This window comes from Odocoileus virginianus, chromosome 13, assembly GCF_023699985.2.
Source record: "Odocoileus virginianus isolate 20LAN1187 ecotype Illinois chromosome 13, Ovbor_1.2, whole genome shotgun sequence".
In the NCBI taxonomy this organism is placed as follows: domain Eukaryota; kingdom Metazoa; phylum Chordata; class Mammalia; order Artiodactyla; family Cervidae; genus Odocoileus; species Odocoileus virginianus.
Genome location: NC_069686.1, coordinates 28,520,081 through 28,543,059, shown reverse-complemented (window position 1 = coordinate 28,543,059; position 22,979 = coordinate 28,520,081). Strand labels below are relative to the sequence as shown.

At 36.7% G+C, this 22,979-nt stretch overlaps 1 protein-coding gene across 9 annotated transcripts in view; it reads right to left on the bottom strand.

Annotated features, from left to right (window-relative positions):
* The window catches only part of BAZ2B (bromodomain adjacent to zinc finger domain 2B), a 407,867-nt gene that overhangs the window by 34,335 nt on the left and 350,553 nt on the right, over positions 1-22,979 (bottom strand). For all 9 annotated transcript variants that reach the window (XM_020880363.2, XM_020880367.2, XM_020880369.2 and 6 more), the window contains 6 exons: positions 14,746-14,886; positions 11,176-11,430; positions 9,997-10,211; positions 9,074-9,148; positions 8,045-8,288; positions 66-128 (listed from right to left, as the gene is read on the bottom strand). In XM_020880363.2, the coding sequence (XP_020736022.2) occupies positions 66-128; positions 8,045-8,288; positions 9,074-9,148; positions 9,997-10,211; positions 11,176-11,430; positions 14,746-14,886 (993 nt within the window). The remainder of the gene's footprint in view (positions 1-65; positions 129-8,044; positions 8,289-9,073; positions 9,149-9,996; positions 10,212-11,175; positions 11,431-14,745; positions 14,887-22,979) is intronic.

Below are 22,979 nucleotides of genomic sequence, written 5' to 3'. Positions count from 1 at the left end.
TTCCATACAAGGTGGATTTTTGAAGTGCTGCCAAAAAAAAAAAAAAAAGTCTGAAAAATGCTTACTTTACTCAGTTTTTCAATCTGTTTTTCTAGCTCTTCCACACTTGCTGCTTGGTCACCTTCATCCTATACATAACAAAATACAGTATCATTCACATTTTTAAGATTTATTTAGTCAATCAGCAAATATTTAGTGAAAGCCTCCTATATGCAAAGTACAAAGACAGGCACAATGGAAATGAAAAAGACTCAGTTCTTGGTCTTGATAAAGCATTAACCTGGTAGGGAGACACATGAAACATTACACTAATAAATAAAAACTGCCAAACAGCAGAAAGCTCTATGAACCTCAAGAGCGGTAGAGATTAAGAGTCATGGAGCTCAGGGAAGGGTGAGATTACTTCTAGTGGGAACCTGTACCAAGGAAGGCTATATGGAAGAAGTTGTGTTTTAGCTTTGTTAGGCATCGATTCATCAGAGAAAAGAGGACATGGAGAGTTTGAAGTGAAGAGATAAGGAGGAAGATGAGGCAAAAATGACTTTGGGGCTACACTGTCTAGAGCTGTAAATGCTTGGCAATGGACAATAATATGATCCTTTGAGGGAGACTAAATATCAAAACTGTGCTTTACAAAGATTAGTATGGTAATAGCCGTAAGATGGCCTGGAGCAGGGAAAGGACGACAACTGGCAAATCTAGTTAGTAGATAGTTGCAGTAATTCAAGAGGAAAAGAGGATGTGGGTCTTACTAGGATAAAAGGAATAGAAAAGGAGAAAAGGAAATGGATATAAGAGATATAGTTAGAACTGTTAAATTCTGGCAACTCATGTGTGTGAGGCAGAGAGGGGTGAAGGAGATGAAGGAAGGAGTAAACTATGATATTAAGGTTTTAAATCTGGGAGACTGAAAAATACTGGTACATTAACTGAAAGAGTCATTTTACAGCAAAAAAGAGTAAACTGTACTCTGAACACATTGAACTTTTAGAATAATCATCTCTTCTATAAATGGTACTGATTTCATAAATAGAAATTTTGCAATTATATGAAATTTTTCATTCTAAAAAATGAATATGGGAAAGCAACACCCAAAGTATATGTTTTAGAGGGAAAGCATGAATTAATATAAGGTATATGTACTTCAAGTGAAAGTGAAAGTGAAGTCGCTCAGTTGTGTCCAACTCTTTGCGACCCCATGGACAATAGCCTACCAGGCTCCTTCGTCAATGGGATTTTCCAGGCAAGAATACTGGAGTGGGTTGCCATTTCCTTCTCCAGGAGATCTTCCTGATCCACGGATTGAACCTGGGTCTCCCACACTGTAGGCAGACACTTTACCATCTGAGCCACCAGGAAGTCCTTATGTACTTCATTGGACCTCAGCTGCAGCATAGGCTACATATATAGGCAAATCATTTAACTCTCCCAAAACTTTTTCCTAATCTGTAAATTGGTGATAACATTATCTGTAACATGGGACTTCCGTGAGAACTAAGAACAATTCTGGGGCTTCCCAGGTGGCTCAGTGGTAAAGAATCTGCCTGCTAAGCAGGAGATGCGGGTTTGATCCCTGGGCTGGGAAGATCCCCTGGAGAAAGAAACTGGCAATTCACTCCAGTATTCTTGCCGGGAAAAATCTCATGGACAGAGGATCCTGGCAGGCCCAAGGGGTCATGAAAGAGTTGGACATGACTTAGCGACTAAACAACAACAACAACAACAAAGAACAGATCTGAAAGCAACTAGCAAATTTTCTGGTACATAACATATAAATAAGGTTATTTTCTTTCTTTCTGAAAGACGTACTTTAATGAGAAACTGCAGGTACATCTCAGATTTAAAAAATATAAGCACTTGTTCTTGGTGTTCACTTTTAATAAGGCTTTTTTAAAAGTCATAATGCCACCAACTATTCTCACAGATATTTCTAAACCAGTATAGTTATCTCCCCAATAAAAGGAAGGGAAAGGAAAACTTCAATAGTTTTACCATTAGCTATCTATGCTTTACCCAAATTTATGAGACCCAATTTCCAAAGGCATTTAGGCATATTATTTATGGTAATAATAACATCATTTCTATTTAAAAGAGAATAGGCCTAATGATCCTTAAATCTTGACTCTTTAATTAAATAGATACTTAACTGCTGTATGACTATGTAGTGATCTTTTGACCAGCAGGATAAATGTTTGATAATTTGCTTATACAGAAAACAATTCAATCAACAAATATTTGAAGTAAGACATCAAAGTAACTATGTATTACTCAAATTAACTAACTACCATTTCTAAGACTTTTCTTACAAAAAAAAAGAAGTAAAATATCTACTAAAGTTTTATTTAAAGGAGTTTTGGTTAATATTCCTCATAATTTTAAGAGATATGAAGAATCTGAAAAGCCAGAGAGAAAGGCAATAACAGCAAAATTAAGAATACAGAATCTATGCCTGCCATGCTTTCCCAATCAGAAGAGAAGGCTGTTATATGTCCCTCTATGTCAAAGTTTAATTGTCCATATAATCTCCTACACACCACCTTGTGAGGTTAAAGTTCACAAAGATCTCAACACAAACCTAAGGATTAGGGAGAGTTCATATGTTGAAGGAATGAAGAGTGAAGAAAGGAGGGAATCACCCTTAAGACAAAGGGCTGTGACTTAAAGGGCATTATCTTCTAATTCAGTGGTCCCCAACCTTTTTGGCACCAGGGACTGGTTACATGGAAGACAATTTTTCCACAGACTTGGAGGGGGGATGATTTTGGGATGATTCAAGCTTATTACATTTATTGTGCACTTTATTTCTATTATTATTAAATCAGCTCCACTTCAGATCATCAGGCATTAGATCCCAGACCCCTGTTCTAACTGAAAGGGATCACATGGGTCTTACTGGAAAGGCTCCTGCAATTAGTCCTTTATGTGGTATTAACAACTGACACCACATATACTTAATCAAGAAGCCAAACCTATTTTTGGAGGAAAATCAATCAGATTCTTTAAAAAGTTAACCTTTAATTTTATTAGGAAATTGGTAAGTGGCTACAAATTCTTAATTATAAAGAAAAACTCTCAAATCATGTAAAAGAAATGTTTCTTTGGTCTCTTAGATCCTAAAATATTACTTATTTTCAAACACTTTTGAACTGTTTTCTCACTTTAATAACAAGATACACATTTGCCAGGATTTTGATCAATCTAATTAACTCTATAATTCAATGTTCATAAAAATAAAATACTACTTTAAAACGACACATCGTCTTAAAATGTCAATGATTTTTAAATCATTAATACTGATTTTTAATAGTTCTTTTATCTCCCTTAAAGAAAACAATTTAGAGTTTGTTAATTCTCCATGTGAAAAATGCCAAGTGAAACACAATTTCTGTAAATAAATTCTCGTTTAATGGCGTGACTATCCACTAGAATGCACTGATATCCGAACATAAAGTCGTCACATTTATGAGAGCTAACACTTTAAAATAATTATAATATTAAGTGCTGAAATGTTATGCTAATTCTGTTTTTTAAAAAAGTGATTAATATTGATCAAAAAAGTTTAATTTCTGCTAAACAGCTCCACTTGCCAAAGGAAGCAGACTGGTTATAAATAGTATCTTTGGGTAATTATAGTTCTGATACCCAAATTATATACCCTTTTGTCACAGCATGAGAGTATTTGATCAAGTGATTTCAGAAGAACAACATTATGAAGTAATTCCTGCAAGGATCTCACAGTAGTCTCCTTTTCAGCCTGCTACACTTAAAATAAGTAAAGCTCACTCTAGCAAATCATTCTGGTTTAAAATATGTAATTTGTGAAAATATTTTGCATTTATGCTATTTTTTACTTAAGAGAATTGTATAGCACATGATTTTATAAATAACACTATTATTCAGATGAAGTAAAAATTTGATTTAGTAACATCATTGGTCTTGATCAGATATTATTTTCACATACTATATCAATAATCCATCTTTCTAAGCTTTATTTCTCCAGCAATATGGAGTTGATACAAGAAAGGAAAAGAGTTTTTTCTAGACTTCCTTCACTAAATAATCCTGGCTTTGAAGGAAGAATGCTTGGCTGTATTTGTTTTCAGAATGCCATTTCTTCAACCCTATCAATATTTCTAGCATTCTTTTCTTGTAAAAGGTAAACATCAACCTTTATCTCCTTTTTATACATGTCCATTTCCATGGCTTATGGTAGCTTTCCTTAAAAACACACACATACACACACTCCTCCATTACCTTGCCTTCTCCCCTTTAGCCTACTCTTCAAAGTTATCCCACCTATCTTTACCTTAACAGAATCCCTCTAATATCTCTAGGGACCTTATACTATTAATTATTTTCTTTTATCGCTTTAATCTTCCACACCTATCTCTCATTTTACTGACTCTCCCTTCAACCAAAAATAGTCTCAAAACTTCTGCATCTGAAAAATCCCTGTCTTTGTCCTCCTTTAGGAACTACCCTTTCTTTTGAGGTATAATGCTTGAGACAATCATGTTCACTTTCTCACTTTTCATTGTTTTCAAACAATTCTAGCCTTGCTTTGGCGCTCACCCCTCTAAAGAAATGGTGCTGGCATTGGTAACCAAACACCTCTGTGATGGCGAATACAACAAACACATTCAGTCCTCCTCACATTACCCTCCTGCTCCTTTAACATTAAAATGATAACAACAATTGGACTTATTCATTATTTTTGGCTGTCCTGGGTCTTCGCTGCTGCGTGGATCTTCTACAGTTGCGGCGAGCGGGGCTTACTCTCTGGCGGTAGTGTGCGGACTTCTCACTGCGGAGGCTTCTCTCATTCTGGGGCGCGCGCTCCAGCGCGCGCGGGCTCAGGAGCCGTGGCTCGGGGGCTCCAGGGCAGCGGCTCACCAGCCCCAGGGCAGCGGCTCACCAGCTCCAGGGCAGCGGCTCACCAGCTCCAGGGCAGCGGCTCACCAGCCCCAGGGCAGCGGCTCACCAGCTCCAGGGCAGCGGCTCACCAGCCCCAGGGCAGCGGCTCACCAGCTCCAGGGCAGCGGCTCACCAGCTCCAGGGCAGCGGCTCACCAGCTGTGGAGCACAGGCTTAGCTGCTCTGCAGCATGTGCCATCTCCCCGGGTCAGGGATTGAACCCGTGTCTCCAGCATTGGCACACAGATTCTTTACCACTGAGCCACCAGGGATGCCCTCCCTTAACGCTGCTTATAATTCCCTCTTTTTAAAAATGTTTAATTTTCTTGACTCTTATTATTATTACATGGGTGGAAAAGAGTTAACATTGTAGGTCTTTGAAAGTTGGCTTACAAAGCTGATCCTTGGCTAGCATCTGGGAACCTGAATTTTGGAGGGTTCCCCAACCCAGAGTGACAAGAATAGCTTGCTGGATCTAAACTGTGCTAACAGTGTGGTTTATACCGAACACCTACTTTTTTGTGGAAGGGGGGAGGCTGGAGTTTTGGCACCTTGTATGCAGAGGATGCCTACGTGGCCATCCCTGTATAAAACTCTGGGGACAGTATCTATTGAACTTCCTTAGAACAAAACATTTCAGTTGCGACACAATTTAAATGTCACAACACACTGCTAGGAGAATTAAGCCCATTCTTTGTGACTCTAGTGGGAAAAGACTCTTGAAAGCTGGGACTGATTTCCTCTGGACATTGACCCATGTGCCATTTCTCTTTAATGGTTTTGCTTTGTTTTTCCTTTTGCTGCAATAACTTGTAGCCATAGCATGACCAGAAGCTGAGTTCTGTGAGTCATCCTAGTGAGTCATTGACTTTGGAGGCGGTCTTGGTCTTGGCAATCCCTGACCCACTACAGAAATTTTCTACCTTTGTGCATTCTTCAACAAGAAGTCCTGAAGGCTCTTCTTAATCACTGACATTCCCTGAGGTTCCAATCTCAGTTTACTACTCTCACTAATAAACCAATTCTGTGCAAACTAATCCAACTCATTATTTAAACTATTGTCTAAGTACTAATAACTTCCAGATCTACATTTTCAAGACCGAACTCTTCTCCAGGCTTTGGGTTTTTAAATCCAACTGACTGCTAAACTGCTCAGGCACCTCAAATTCAACATGTTCAAAATAAAACCTAGTATCATTTCCTAACTTCAGATATTTGTTCTATATTCCTCTATTCGGCTGTCATCTATTTACTTTGCTCCTTCTGGATTCTTCTCTTTTTTTAATGGCTGATGCAGTCTTTTGTTTTTCTTAAAGCATTATTTATTTATTTATTTATTTTTGGCTGCACTGGGTCTTCATTGTGTTGTGTGGGCTTCCTCTAGTTTCGGGGGGTGGGGGTTACTTTTCATTGTGGTGCACAGGCTTCTCATTGTAGTGGTTTCTCTTGTTGCACAGCACAAGATCTAGGCACACGGGCTTCAGTAATTGCAGCACACGGGCTGAGTAGTTGTGGCACATGGGCTTAGTTGCTCTGCAACATGTGGAATCTTCCTGGACCAGGGATGGAACTCATGTCCCCTGCATTTGCACATGGATTCTCATCCACTGTGCCACCAGGGAAGTCCCTCCTGAATTCTTTAGATCAGGTAGTGGCAACAAAAGCAGGTAGTCCCCTACCAGAAAGCTGGAATCAATCCTCTCTCTCCCTCCATCAACCTACACAATCCATCTTCAAAGACTATTTATTTTTCCTTCTCAATATTTATTGAGTCTTTTCCTTCCATTGGTCTATTTTCAGACCTGTCACAATTCACCTAAACCAGAGCAGTCTCTCCTGACTAATCTTCCCACTTCTGATCTTGCTCTAGCCAAATCTATTTCTGTTTTCCACAGAGTTGACATAGTGAGCCACCGAAAAATCAAGTCTGACCAGGTCCTTCCATCACTTTTAACCCTTCAATGGCTTCCTATCACCATAAAACTATAAAATCCTAGTTCACAGTTGTTGTATATGAGGCTGTCTAGTATTACTGAAGCACTCATAGAGCCTGTAAAGCACATTATGGTTTCAAGGCTTCTGAGTCCTTACTCATGCTATTCTCTCTGCTTGGAAGATTTTTCCATGGATTCCTGGATTCTCTCTAGGTTAACATTCAGCCCAGCTTGTAGCCTCAGCTAATCAGTTCAGAAAGCCTTTGTGATAATTTATTCCTCAGAAAGATTCAACATCCTTCTTTTGTACCTACCTAATACATTGTAAATACCGATAGCAAAGCAGTTAACATTTAACATATCATTCTTTCTTACTCTTTCTCTGTGAAACTGTAAATTGAAAGGAGAGTTTCAGTGCTTTGTTCATCTTGATTAAGGTCTACACAGAGAAAAGAATCTTAAAAAAAAAATAAGTAGAGCCGATGCAGAAAACAAATGAATGGTTACTAGGGGGATAAGGGGAAAAAGGAGAGATAAAGTGGGAGACTGACATTGACATGTACACACTACAATGTGTAAAGAGATGACTAATGAGAACCTGCTGAACAACATAGGGAATTCCACTCAGTACTCTATAATGGCCCACACAGAAAAAGAAGCTTACACACGTGTGGGTGTATGTATATGTGTAACCGATTCATTTTGCTGTACACCTGAGACTAACACAGCATTGTCGATCAACTATACTGCGGTAAAAGTAAAAGTTAAAAAAGTGCCTAGAGCCATGTACTCAATAAACTAGGATCTGAGAAATACATCAGTTTCACTACACCTGACAAAACTTTGAAGGCATTAAGTACTGTACAAAATAAACATAAGATAGCACGTTAATTGAATTTAAAAAATACCTAAATTAAGAATATGAATAGTTCTTTGGAGAATGCTCAAGTTATTATACAAACAGAAAAATTTAACTTCTTTTATTCAACGTAAGTACCTTCTATGCATAGAAGTTCTATTCAATATTTACCTAAGCACCACAAAAAACCCTGAGGTAAATATTATAATATTCAGTTTTCAGATGAATAAACTGTGTTGAGTGTCACAATGGAATTCAAACCCAAATCCATTTGACTTCAAATTCTGTATTATTTTCAAAATTTCATACAGTATTAGTCAAGTCTAAATTTGATTTACCTCATCTTCACAGATCTCAGTCTTCTTTCCTCTTTTGTCTTCTTTATCTTCTTCATCTTCATCATCTTCATCAGCTTGGTCATCACTATCATCGTCATCATCATCATCATAGTCACTGTCTCCTCCCTTCCTCCTTCTTTTTCGTCCTGGAGTGGGTGTGCCCAATGGATGCTGTTCTTCTCCAAGATCAATGCCACCTGAAGTGTCTCTTTTGCCTGTTTTCTTAGCATGAATGATTCTGAGCCTTTAAATATGAAAAAAATGATGATACAGAAGAAAAGGCTTCCCTCTGTACTTTTCAAATATCATACTATGAGTTTTAAGCATGTGGTATTTCTCTCAAAGTAACCAATATATCAATGACAATAAAAATTAGAAGAAATATGTTCACAGAAATTATAAAATATGTTAACTTTTAAGAGTTATACTATCTCTTTGGAATTAGAATACATTTTTTTAAAAACACAGAAAACTGAGATTAACTCAGGAATGGCCAAGTGATAGTTCTTGATCCTATATTATCTGACTGAGTAAATTTCAATTCAAGTCACTGCAAAGAAACTATCATCTTAACATAGAAGTTGAATAATTTCAGCATTATATTTCCTGGCAGGAAGCTAATTGAGTTTTAATGCTGAATATATTTGGATATGTTAGACTCTCTGTAAAAGCAAACTGTAATTAGAAAGCAATTAAGGAAAAATGTGGTAGCTCCAAACAGATTCTATTTATGACAAAAGTAACCTGAAACAACAATCTTTGAATATATGATTGCTTGACTTCTTTGAAAGAAAGATAAATTGACTTTCTTTTAAGTTTGAAGCATGTGAGTTCAGTGAATCTCATTATATCTTTTGTCCACTGAAAACTCTGCCTCTGAGTTTTATTAATTTTATATCTCAGCTTAATTAAACTTTGCCATTTCTAATTTTTAGACAAAACAAATTCCATCTTTGCACTTAGTATGCTTTATTCAGAAATTTGTGAAGAAGGAAAACAGTATATTAGTTTTAATAAAATAGGACTTACTTGCGGAGTTTACCTTCTACCACCCATTTATCTCTCCTTAAGTTTGACATATAATCAATGTTCTTGTCGATTTCACTGCCAATGCAAAAGTTTATTAGAAGACATAAATTAATACATAATGCAATACATTAATTTGGTAAATAAAATTATGCAGATTTTTGCTAAGTACAAATGATGATTATCAATGAATAGCAAAAACAAATGAAAAACTATACTAATACATAGCTAAGAGATGTAGAGAAAACTTAAAACATCCAGCAATGGTAGAAACGCATGGCTCTGAAATATTTGGATTGATTCTTTCCCTAGAAAGGTAAAGGAATAAAAGTAACATAATTAAAATCTGTAAAATAATGAATAGCAAGAACAAGATGAACGAGGAATTTGTTCACCAAATCTTCAAATATTATAGCGGAGAACTTTGACTCTTAAATGAGATTAAGTATTTTTTTTTAAGTGCAAACTAACATGCAATAAACAAATAATATTAAAATGTATCAGCATATGATAAAAAGTAGGTGGATAATTCTACAAATAGCTTCCAGCAAAAAATGAGGTAGTCATCTGCCACCAAAGATAAAAGAAAAATTCTGAGTTCTTACAACAGAACTGGATTCTAGAGTCATAGCAACAAAAAACTGTTCACATTTCAGTATACAAATAAATAATAAAATTACCAAATAAACAAGAAGTGTTACAAGGACTATACACAGTATGATTCAAAATTTATTTTTAACAGGCTGAAAAGAAATACATTAAAATACCATTTGTCATCTCTGAATGGTGAGATTAGTATAATTTTAATTTTTTCCTTTATGGTAGTCTGTTACTTTCAAATGTTCTATAAGCAATTTGTATTACTTTGTGACTAGACAAATTTAAAACAGAAAATAATCACCAGAAAAGTCCGGACATGTGCTTACCTCACCACACTCTTGCTGCATGCCAGTTCATTGATCAGGAAAGCCAGAACTGAGGCTTTCTGTGCTGGAGTGTGAGCCTGAAAAGCTTTCGTCTTCAGGCTTTCAGTAAGTTCAGTCTGTCCACAGTGTGCTTCCATAAAAATCTGCAAAATCTCGGAAACATTGTCTCGATTCACACCAACATTCAGCAAATGTTCTCCAAGAGCTGTTTTGGCCTATAAAAGTTTGGCATTTTTATCAGCATAAGGACTGATACTGACTCATAAAATATAAACAGTAAGACTTTTAAATATTGGTATTATATGATTTAGATATTACTGACAAGGGCTTTATTCACAATTTTTGATGAAATGGAGATAAAAACAGTCAACGGATGATCAGACAAGCTTTCAAGTACTTGTAATTTTTCCATTCCTTCTTCAAACTTGGCTAAAAGTTAGGTGTGGAGAAGAGTATGTAAATTTGTGGTTAAAAAAATCATACCTTCTTTGGCAATAGAAACTATCTGAAGGTTTTACAGGCTATATCCATCAGTAGTGGTGGGAAAGGGGTTGAAGAGTACTATTATTGTGTTTTCTGGTTCTACAGTGTCATGGATTTTATTGCCTGGTATGCTGGATGAATAGGGAGATGGAGGAAAAAGTAACAGGTGTATCTGGAAACTTCTCTCTCTATAATATTATCTAGAGTAAAACTGACTGAAATGTGTATCTTAATTGGAATTAAGATAAATTTGAACTTAATGAGTATCCAAGTAGCAATATAGAGTCTTAACATGCTGTTCTACAGGGGCCTTGATTAGCCTCAGTTATTTAGAGTGATTTCAAAGAGAACACAGTGTACTTTCAGAGGACACACGTAAGTTCTAACTTCTTTACAAATTTTAGAATTTTCTGTTTTGCTAAATATTACTTGGGAATTCCTTAAATAAGTTTGGTTTTTGCCAAAAGCTAAAGGAAAATAAAAGTAATTTGGGAATGATTTACATTCCTTAGGCTTTATGAACCAGGTTTTTCTAAGTTTGTACCAACTATAACTGAAGCAAATCTACATTTAACTTCGTGAGAAGCTATGTAGAAAAAATTGAGTAAGTCTATACAATCTTCTGCTAACATGCTAAAGCCAGCTATTAATGCACTGATAGTACAAATTAAAAAGATGTATTTTGTTTTTTTTTACCTTGTATCCTGTAATTAGACCTGGATCACATACAGCAGCTGAGAGGAGCCTCACAAGCAAGTCTTGTACTTCACCCATGCTGTCCCCTATATTTAGCAATCCCTCTTGAAGAACACTCAGGTTTGGAACATCAATATTCACATCAAAGCCCAAAACTTTACCAAAGTTTCGTAAGAACTGCACCACCATGAGACAGTCTGAAAATGTACTTCCAGAGAGAACAAGTCCTGGAATACGAGGCAACTCTGGCAAAGGCTGAAAATAAAAGAAAAGAAAGAAAAAATAATTTTAAAAAATAGTTTAAAAAAATCATTTAAAAATGATTTTATACCTTCGGAAGTAAGGTAAGTTGTTATTTTTCTCTGCCTTGTACCAATGGCTTTTCCCGCTAGATTATAAATTCCATGAGGGCATTTCTATAACCCCCTGGTGAAAGTGAAAGTCACTTAGTCGTGTCCGACTCTTTGCGACCTCATGGACTATACAGTCCATGGAATTTTCCAGGTCAGAAGGCTGGAGTGGGTAGCCTTTCCTTTCTCTAGGAGATCTTCCCAACCCAGGGACTGAAGCCAGGTCTCCCGCACTGCAGGTAGATTCTTTACCTAATCATAAAATCCTGAACACAAGCAGCCATTAATAAATTTTGGTTGAAATCAACATGACCTTAGATCTCTACAAAAGAGAATACTAATTTTAACTTAAATATTGACAAAACACAGGTTACATAACTGGAGAAAAAATTAGATAACATAAGAAATAAGTATCTCATGATTACTTTACCATGGACCAACTCAGTAGGGCACGTGCAACACTTTCCTCTAATGATGTCAACTGACTTATAATTCACACTTCTGGGAAGCTCAGAAACTAACCATGTACACATCTGTGGCTTGTATGGTTGGAGAGAGAGGTACCATCTTTGGCTAATGAATGTAGATAAATCACTAGGTCCACATGACAAGAACCTACAACCCTGTCAAGAAGCCAGTCAGAGTGCAACTGTCAGTCTTGAGGTTTCCTGTACATAGTGGAACACGGATTCAGTATCAAAATGAGAGGGCTGTTTCTTTGCTATTTCTCAAATATGCTCCCATATTAACATTTTAATGACTAAATTATAATTTCAGCTTTCATGGACATTAAAAAAGTTAAATAAATAAGTAATCTAAAAACATTTTCATTCATGAATACAATTCAATAAATATACTTTCAGTTATGATTGGGGAAAATGTGGCTTATAAATATTATCTGAATTGGACCCTGTTCAAAAATGTGTCCGCTACTCTGCACTTGGTGTGATAACAAACTAAAGACTTCTTCCACTAATAGTGTGTAGAAACACAAACTGTGGATAACTGCTGACGTAATACAAATCTTTTGTTGCATATGAAAACCATTTAATTCTGTTTTCTTTTTTCCTGAATCATATCAGATATACATAATTCCATATGATTCTAAAAATTTATAAAGCAAACCAACAAAAGTAAGTCTTAAAGTACAAAGTGAATTGAAAGTGCAAGTTGCTCAGTCGTGTCCGACTCTTTGTGACCCCATGGACTATACAGTCCATCGAATTCTCCAGGCCAGGATACAGGAGTGGGTAGCCTTTCCCTTCTCCAGGGGATCTTCCCAACCCAGGGATCGAACCCAGGTATCCTGCAATGCAGGCGGATTCTTTACCAGCTGAGCCACAAGGGAAGCTCAAGAATACTGGAGTGGGTAGCCTATCCCTTCTCCAGCAGATCTTCCTGACCCAGGAATTGAACTGGGGTCTCCTGCATTGCAGGCGGATTCTTTACCAACTGAGCTATCAGGGAAGCCCAAGTCTTAAAATGGACCTGCAAATATTTTATATGGTACATATGGACTTAAATGAAAATAAAAGGTTATTTATGATAATTTAGGATTAAAAAAGATCATTAAGGATTAGCAAGAAAATAAAGTTTATTAGGATTCAAAAAAATTGCTCAGTATGAGCTTAGTAAAACATGTTAACTAACCACTATACCTATTCTGTGCTAAGGAAATTTTAAACATACAATTGACTAAAACTAGATTATATACAGGCTTCCCTGGTGACTCAGACTGTAAAGAATCTGCCTGCAATGCAGGAGACCCAGATTCAATCCCTGGGTCAGGAAGATCACCTTAAGAAGGGCATGGCAACCCACTCCAGTATTCTTGCCTGGAGAATCCCATGGACAGAGGAGCCTAGTGGGCTATAGTCTCTAGGGTTGCAAAGAGTCTGAAGTGACTTACCAACATGTGCATACTTTCATCTTTATTTAAAAGCATTTATGCTAAGTAAGTAAGTAGAATATTAGTAAATTTAATTTTTCACTTGGGTACTAGAAGTTTGGGCTTCCCTGTTGCCTCAGCAGTAAAGAATCTGCCTGGCAATGCAGAAAACATGGGTTTGATACCTGGGTCGGAAAGATCCTCTGCAGAAGGAAATGGCAACCCACTCCAGTATTCTTGCCTAGGAAATACCATGGACAGAGGAACCTGGCTGGCTACAGTCCATGGGGTCACAAAAGAGTCGGACATAGCAATGCAACACTAGAAGTTTGCTTTAAGCACTTTATAAAAGAGCTTGCAAAAATAAGAGATAATTATTATCTGTATGTCATATGGCATATGAGTAAATATAGATGCTACTGACCAAGTATAACTATTATATCATTGAGATACTATTATAGACATGATATGCATTGACACAATTTTCCAGGAATACTATCTTAACTATAACCAAACATAATTCACTTCTACTCATTAGTATGTGAAATCATACCAGCTGTTACTATGCTTCTGCTCTTTCCAAATTGCTACTTTTATGTATTTTAGCAATATTACAAATCTGTGAAGCATGATGGAAGAGACTATACACCTGAGGTACTTTGACAGGACACACTCCTTGGCTTTCAGGGTCATAAAGACTACAGGCTCTGGAGTTTAACAAAGTGAAGCCTGAATCCAAGTTGCTATATAAGTTGTGTAATCTCAGGCAAGTTCCTTAACCTCTCTGTGTTTCAAGTTTTCGCATCTATAAATGGGCAAAAATACCAGTTCCACAGGATTGCGTTGGGACCAAATGAGAAAACTCATCTGAAGCACTTAGCATTGTGCCTGGCACGAACCAAACATACTCAAGAGTTAGCTACCACCACTAAAGCATTGAAAGAGGTTATACTGCAAATCCTAATTTATTTAAATATCTATGGAAGCCTGAGGGAGGAGTTAGATCTTTCTGTTCCTAAATGCCTCGAAAAGACCAAATGAAACACAGAAATCCTATTTCTATAATTAGTTTTTATAGATTTCTGCAGTATACTACTTATATTAAAAAGGTTTGCAGTGTTCCATTTATATATTAAGAACTGCTATTATCAGCACAGAGCTCTAGAGAGGTTTACTTGTAGCCATCCAGGAGAGACAGATGACCTAGACTTGGAAATACACTCCTCTAGCTAAAAACACAAGGCTTTCATAATGGCAGCTCTGGCAAAGGAATCAGATGAGAACACAGAAAAATTTAAATTTATTAATGAAATAGTTTACATGATAAATTACCTTTTGGTCTGCTAAGCACATGTCTTCATTAGGCTTCTTTAGTTCCTTTGCCATTTCTAATTCTAATCTTCGTTGCTCTAGTTTACGTTCTTTATTTAATCTTTTCTCATCACGTTTTTCTTGCTTCAATCGTTCTTTTTCCTTAAAAAGAAAACCATGTCCACATATTCTCTTTAATCATTGTGTATGTTTAAAAAACCTCCAGTTAAAATTTAAAAGGTAATCAAAGTGTTATTTCCATGAACAAAAATTCTCTTGGAATGATTAGGAATAGACTTGAAATTACAAAGAAATATTGACATTTTGCTTTTCTATGTTTTCACCCTTTGAGTTTGAAAATAACCTTATGACAAAATATCAGTATTAGTTTCAATCCTGATTATTTCATTATTCAAAATTTATTCAATCTTTTCCCAGATTATGAGAATAAAATATTAATAAAAGCAGGTATATAAAATAAACATGGACAAGTAAATATTTATTTTAAAAAGTTAATTAGTATTAGTGAAAATTTTTGTGTAGCTCCAGGAAATAAGATTTACAGCATGAAAATAGAAACATGTTTGAATTTGCATAAAAAATAATTCAAAAGTGATTTAGCTAGTCCAAACATGTGCATCTATGATGAAATAAAAATATTATTTACCACTCTAAACAACACTTAAAAGAATATCAAATAGGTTCTGAATGCAATTCCAAAAGCATTAAAAATATTTTGGGTAATGCAACAATATGGAAATAATCTTGTTTTCTTTCTTATAGAGGATGACATTCTTTTGAAAGAAGTGATTTTCTATAATACTGGTGTCATTTTATTGTCATATCTCAAATACAATTCTCTTTTTAAATTGAAGTATAATTGATTTACAATACTATGTTGGTTTTTGGTGTACAACACAGTTACCTGATATTTTTACACATTATGAAATAATCACCATAAACAAATCTGGTTACTGTGTCTCCAAAGTTATTACAGTATTATTGACTGCTCCTTATGCTGTACATTATATCCCCATGACTTACTTATTTTATAACTGGACTTATTTCAACCATTTCCCACAACCTCCCCTCCCCTCTGTGAAATGCTATCCTGTTTTCTGTATCTATGAGTTTGTTTCTGTTTTATGTTTGCTTGTTTTGCTTTTTAGGTTCTACATACAAGTGAAATCATACGGCTTTTGTCTTTGCAGACTTATTTCACTTAACACACTACACTCTAGGTCCACCCACACTGTAACAAATGGTAACACTTCATTCTTTTTATGGCTGAATAACATTCCATTCATATATATACCACATATACTTCATCCACTCATTTACTGATGAACACTTGTGCTGCTGCCATGTCTTGGCTATCGTAAATAATTCTGCAGTGAACATGGGGGTGCATGTATCTTTCTGAATTTGTGTTTTCATTTCCTTTGGATAAATACCCAGAAGTGGATTTGCTGAATCATATGGTAGTTTTATATTTAATTTTTTGAGAAACCTCCATATTGTTATCTACAGTGGCTGCATGAGTTTATATTCCCACCAAAAGTGCACAAGCATTCCCCTTTCTCCACATCCTTGCCAGGAACCATTACTTATCTTATTAATAAATTGCATTTTGACAGGTGTAAGGCTGTATCTTATTGTCCTCGGCCAAATCAATATTTTTACTTATTAGAGGAGAAATATCAATAATGACAATTCTAACTTGTCACATACATCTTTCAGTTTTCTTTATTTTTACCAAAATAAAGTCTAAATACTTTTGAATTTGGACTCTCTTCTTTTCCAAACTTATCTCCCACTTTTATATTCTATGTAAATTTAGTCAAACTACTTGCTATTCCTGATAAACATATATTGTTTCCTCACCTCCTTATATTGGTGAGGAATATACTGAGGAATATATATTGATCTCATCTTGCATATCAAAATTCTAATAAAAAAACACCACCTTCTTCCAATTTCTCATACCTAATTATAGCTCTTACCTATCATTTTAACCTAGCATTATTGCTTCCTGGAGTATGTTAGCATTTTGCCCATAACTTAACCATCTCCATTTCAATTACCACTGGTAAGACAGCACCCTGACGGCTGTGGTAGGGCATGCCAAGGGGAGACAGAGGAATGGAGACGTATACGCCCAGCCAAGAGTTGAGAGAGCGTGACTGGACTGTAGGTTGCATGGTGAATAGTTGCTGGGAACTGTGACACATGGAGGTCAGGTCATGAGGACTTTTTTATAAGATATGCTCAGATTACTGCTCATTTTTATACTACTTCTAAATTTCTGGATTACTGATTCATGCAGATATTTGGGAAGGAAATGATAAAAAAAGCTTTAAAATATACACAATTAATGTGTAACAATCCCACAATGCAATACAGATTTTCAAACCAAATTATCATTGGTAGAACAATTTTGTTTTCCAGAATTAGATTTCCAATTTTTAAATGCATGAGATGTTGCTCTAAGTACTTTTCTGAAGAAGAGAAGACAACTTCGTGGTCACTTTCCAGAATAATGAATTATAATCACTAATAGGGAAAATATATTAAATGTCTCATAAATTTCAAAGTAACTGGTGTAAATTTTTCTATTATGTAGGACTAACCCAGAATTCTTAATGATGTTTTAATAGTAATCATAAATAATTGAGACTTCTCTACTATACACTAAGAACTGTTGAAAATGGTTGTAATTTTTTTTCAATAAGAAAGGAACTGTGTGACACTAATGCTCTTTTCACTACACCAACTTCACAGCAGTGGTAATCTGAGGGTATGAACACCCTTCAGCGATATGTAGACAATGAGTTAGAGTACATTTAATGCCATGAGATAAAGGTATTCTTGAATATCATTTTTACCTAGTGATATGCAGTATTTTTTGAATTAAAAAAGCAATGCATAATGTGGCATGTAAAAATGACATCTACATTTTAGGATAAAAATGGAGATTTGCAAGAAATCTTAGAAATTTACAGGAAAAGGAAACATGGAGTCTCTACATTGAATTAATTTGCTCACCAATTTATTTAGTGACTTTTATTAGATTGTATAGGACTGATACAAATCCTGTGGTTCTGCTACAAAATGACTCTCAAGGAACCAGAGCTTCTAGGATCCCCTCAATGATCAACTAATATTTAAAATAAGGACAGTCACAATCCAGCCTCACACAAGTTTTGGTCTCACATCTCATGATTCTCAGTGTATTTCCCACACTCTAGGCTCACTGTGTGATACACCTGTGTTGAAGAGATGTGTAACCAGTTTGAGGCATTGGTTGGATGACAATATGATCATGAGGAGGAGGAATAAGAAGGTGAAGAACGAAGAGGAGAGATGAAGGAGAAAGAGAAGAAGAGGAAGAGAACTAACAAGGTCAAGAGAAGTATATGGTGGTGGTGGTGGTTTAGTCACTAAGTCGTGTCCGACTCTTGTGACCCCAGGAACTATAGCCTGCCAGGTTCCTCTGTCCATGGGATTCTCCAGGCAAGAATACTGGAGTGGGTTGCCATTTCCTTCTCCAGAGAGAAGTATATACACAGAGTTAAAATCCACTAACCCTCTCTTCTCACCTTCCTCCCCCCCTAGAACCCAGAGGTCTATTTTACTTAATACATTTACTTAATACAGGTACATTAATACAGGTACTTAATACAGGTACATTTCATTGTACCTGTCAGCTCCTCTGCCTGTGATGCATAGCCCTTCTTCCTTTACATAAAACTAAAGCCTGTGTTTTTATTTTTCCCACAACTAGTTTAGGAGTTTTAATATTTCCCTTTTTTTGAGGTTCCACATAACTTATTATAGCATTCATTGCACTGAGTGGCAACTATTTGTTTAAAGTTGATCTCTTCCACTGTAGTGTGAGTTTCTAGAGGTCAGAAGAACAAATTTATCCACCTCTTTATGGACCTACTGACTCTAAGCAGTATAATTTGCCAAAAACATTCAGGAGAGTTTTTAATGATATTCTATGTCTTTGACACTCAAGCCTGTATCAGTTCAATTTTCCTCTCCAACTGGTCTAAATATTATTTTTATTTCCAACTATAATAGTTATCATATGTCTCTAATGACATATACAATGTGCTTTAGCATATAAAAATTATTTAAGCATTGAATAACTTGTTGAATGAATATATCTAGAAAGGCCACATTATTTAAATTTCAAGGCAATAACTTAATTGTCTACAAATGACTATGATATATAGCTCCTGATTATATTTTAGATTGACTATAAATAATTACAAGCAAATTAGATTATCTCCTTCCAATTTTTTTGACTTTCATTCTCAGCTATTCCTGTCCTCCGCCCAGTTCTAGATGCAGAGATTTATGAAATAAATATAGATCCTTGGACTATATCTAATTTTAAAATAAAACATCTTATAATCTTAATTATAGCAAAGAAATTTTCTATATTAAAATATTACTAATATCTTAGTTAACAAGTCAGTTGAATTTCATCTCAAAATTGAAACACCTTTCAATAGCAAATGCATTTAGATTATACTAAAGAGCCTAAAGATACATAAGGTAACAATTTAAAAAGCAGCTTTTAATCACATAAAAAGATTATTATAGGGACTCTAAAAGCATAAATGAAAGTACTTCCAGAAATCCAAAGCAAAATAACAAAGGTATGAAATAAATGTATTCTATTTTAAAATAACAGAAGTTTAAAAACTAAACAATGAGTGTGGTAGGAGGATCTGCTATTATAAAGTTTTACAACTTATTAGATTGCAAAACAGGCCATTTTTAAGAGGCCATGCTGCAACGATGTCTTTTTTTGTATTTTACAACTCTACTGGGTCTCTTAGGTATTTGCTCTGAGCATAATTAGGAGAATATATTTCTTTTGACAGCAACTTGTATTTAAATTTCAAAGATATAAATATTATTTAGAGACACAGATTTACCTCAGGGTACAAGAGGAATATAAGTGTAAATAAGATTAATAATATAAGCCATTTATAGAAGACAGATATAAAGAATAAAACTGGTGCTATTTTATATCATATATTGCGTATGAGTAGAAAAATCAGGACAACTTTTAAGGGCCTATTTTTACCTTTACAAAAAATGTAAGTTTAAACAAATTAAAAATTATGAATCCATGATAAAATAAATCCTTATATTTCAAATTTTAATGAAATTATACCTTATTTGAATTAAAATATATCATTGTATTTTATAGGTATAAAATATTATTTAAAAAGAAAATTTCCAGTTATCACATTTTCATAAAATCTACCGAAGTATTATACAAAAGTCTGCACTTTAGATTGCTATTGTTTAGTTGATAAGTCGTGTCTGACTACTCTGTGACCCCATCCATTGTAGCCCACCAGGCTCCTCTGTCCATGGTGTTTTCCAGGCAAGAATACTGGAGTGGGTTGCCATTTCCTTCTCCAGGGATCTTCCTGACCGAGGGATCAACACCATCTTTCCTGCATTACAGGTAGATTCTTTCACCACTGAGCTACCAGGGAAGCCCTTATTTTAGATTAAGTATCATTAAATATTTTTAGAGTGAAAAGTGAAAGTGAAAGTGCAAGTTGAATCCAACTCTTTGCGACCCCATAGATTGTATAGTCCATGGAATTCTCCAGATCAGAATACTGGCATGGGTAGCCTTTCCTTCTCCAGGGGATCTTCCCAACCCAGGGATTGAACCCAGGTCCCCCACTTGTAAGCAGATTCTTTACCAGCTGAGCCACAAGGGAAGCCCAAGAATACTGGAGTGGGCAGCCTATCCCTTCTCCAGCAGATCTTCCAGACCCAGGAATCGAACCTGGGTCTTCTGCATTGCAGGCGGATTCTTTACCAAAGGAGCTATGAGGAAAGCCAGCTATAATTAAACAAACGTCTTCTAAATTAAAATAAAAATTGCTAATAATTCTTGTCAAATAGAGATTTTAATACATCTAAATTACATGGAAAGAATTCTTTCCAAAATTGTGCATGTATCTTTTAAATGTGTATGATATTTAATATTTTTCTGAGTAGTTAAAATGAAATCATTTTACATGTTTTTAAAGGTAACTGAGGGGGGCAGTCCTAAGATGGCAGAAGAATAGGACAGGGAGACCACTTCCCCCCCCAACAAATTCATTGAAAGATCATTTGAACACTGAGCAAATATCACAAAACAACTTCTGAACGCTAGTGGAGGACACCAGGCACCCAGAAAGGCAGTCCACTGTCTTAGAAACGAGGTAGGACAAAATATAAAAGATAAAAAGAGAGACAAAGAGTTAGGCATGGAGACCTGACCCGGGGAGGGAGTCTTAGAAGATCCCAAACACCAGGAGACCCTCTTACTGGCGGGTCTGTGGGGAGTTTTGGAATCTCAGAGGGCAACATAACTGGGAGGAAAAAATAAATAAATAAAACCCACAGATTACAGGTCTAACCACAACTCCCAGCAGAGAAGTAGCCCAGACACTGGCATCCACCACCAGCAAGTGGGGGCTGAACAGGGAGGCATGGGCTGCATTGCTTAGGGTCAGACCAGGCATGAATGCGCTGAGGGCAATCTGAGGAGCTAACTGCGAAAGCAACCCAAAGCATGGGATAGCCAGAGAGGGAAAAACAACAAAAACAAAGAGGAACGAGAGAGAGAGAGAGAGAGAGAGAGAGAGAGAGAGAGAGAGAGAGAGAGAGAGAGAGAGAGAGAGACAGAGAGACAGAGAGAGAGACAGAGAGACAGAGAGAAACTTTCCCTCTAACAGCTCTAACCTAAGGCACTGCCCTGCCCGCTCACACAACCAAGGACTGAGCAAATACCAGAGGAGAGCTAGCCGGCTGCGGACAGGCTCATCCCCTGCTGGAGGCAGGGAGGTAGGCCGGCGCCAGCCAGAGCTAGAACGAAAGGGGCAAGCTCGGCCCCAGAGACGGCATCCCCTACGGCAAGCAGGCTCTCCAGTCGCTAACCAACTCTTCCTGGGATCTTGAACGGATGACATCCGTCAGGAGGGTCGCAGCCAGAGCTCAGCTCCCCAGAAGAGACACACGGCACACCTGAGATGCTGCTGCGCACCCAGGAAGCCAGGCGGCTGGGACTGGGGAGCTGCTAAGATGCACCGCACCTGGGGAGTGTGGCTCGCCAAGCACCTGGTCGCCTGGGCTGCTCGGACCGGGAAGGGAACAAAACGCGGGCACAGAACACAGGCCCAACTGCATCTGTACCTGAGACCCTGAACCTGCGCGGCGTAGACCTAGGAAGTGCACGCAGCGCAGGGCCCGCCTCAGACAGTTCCCCGGCAGAGCAACCTGGAGCCTGAGCAGAGACTGGGAAAGCACACATGCAGTGAGCGGGGCAAACCCAGTGTGGCCCAGGCACTGTGCGCACTCCCCACACACGCCAGTGAGGTTTGTCTGCAGTGTTCCTCCCTCCCCACAGCACAAATGAACAAGTGAGCCTAAGAAGTGACCACCTTCGCCCCTTGTATCAGGGCAAAAGTTAGATACTGAAAAGACTACAAAACAGAGAAAGCCAAAATAAATAAAGAAGACGGAACTGCTCTGGAAGTGACAGGTGCAACAGATGAAAACCCTGCAGTTAGCACTGGCTACATTGGAAAGGCCCCATAGACCCTGAGAAGTATAAGCTGAAACAAGGAACTATCTGAAACTGAACTGACCACAGACTGCCTGCAACAACTCCAGAGAAATTCCTAGATATATTTTACTATTATCATTTTTAAATTTCTTTTTAATTTTTTAATTTTTAAGTTCTTTATTAATCCTTTAATTTTAATTTTTAAAACCTATTACCTTAGGGAAAAAAAAGACCCCATTTTTAAAGCAAATTTCATATTTTTTAAAATTTTTCATATTTTGTGATTTTTTTAAAAAAAATATTGTATTTTTGAGAGTCTAACCTCTACACTAGATTTTTAATCTTTGCTTTTTGGTATTTGTTATCAATTTTCTACCTTTAAGAATCCAATCTTCAGTACCCATTTTTACTTAGGAGTGTGATTACTGGCTTGATTGTTCTCTCCCCTTTTGACTCTCCTTTTTCTCCCCCAGGTCACCTCTATCTCCTCCCTCCCCCTTCTCTTCTCTACTTAACTCTGTGAATCTTTTTGGGTGTTCTGCGGTATGGAGAAAACTTAGGGAACTGATCACAGGCTAGACTGGTCTCTCTCCTTTTGACTCCTCCTCCTCCTCTCCTCCTGGTCACCTCTATCTCCTTCCTCCCTTTTCTCTTCTCT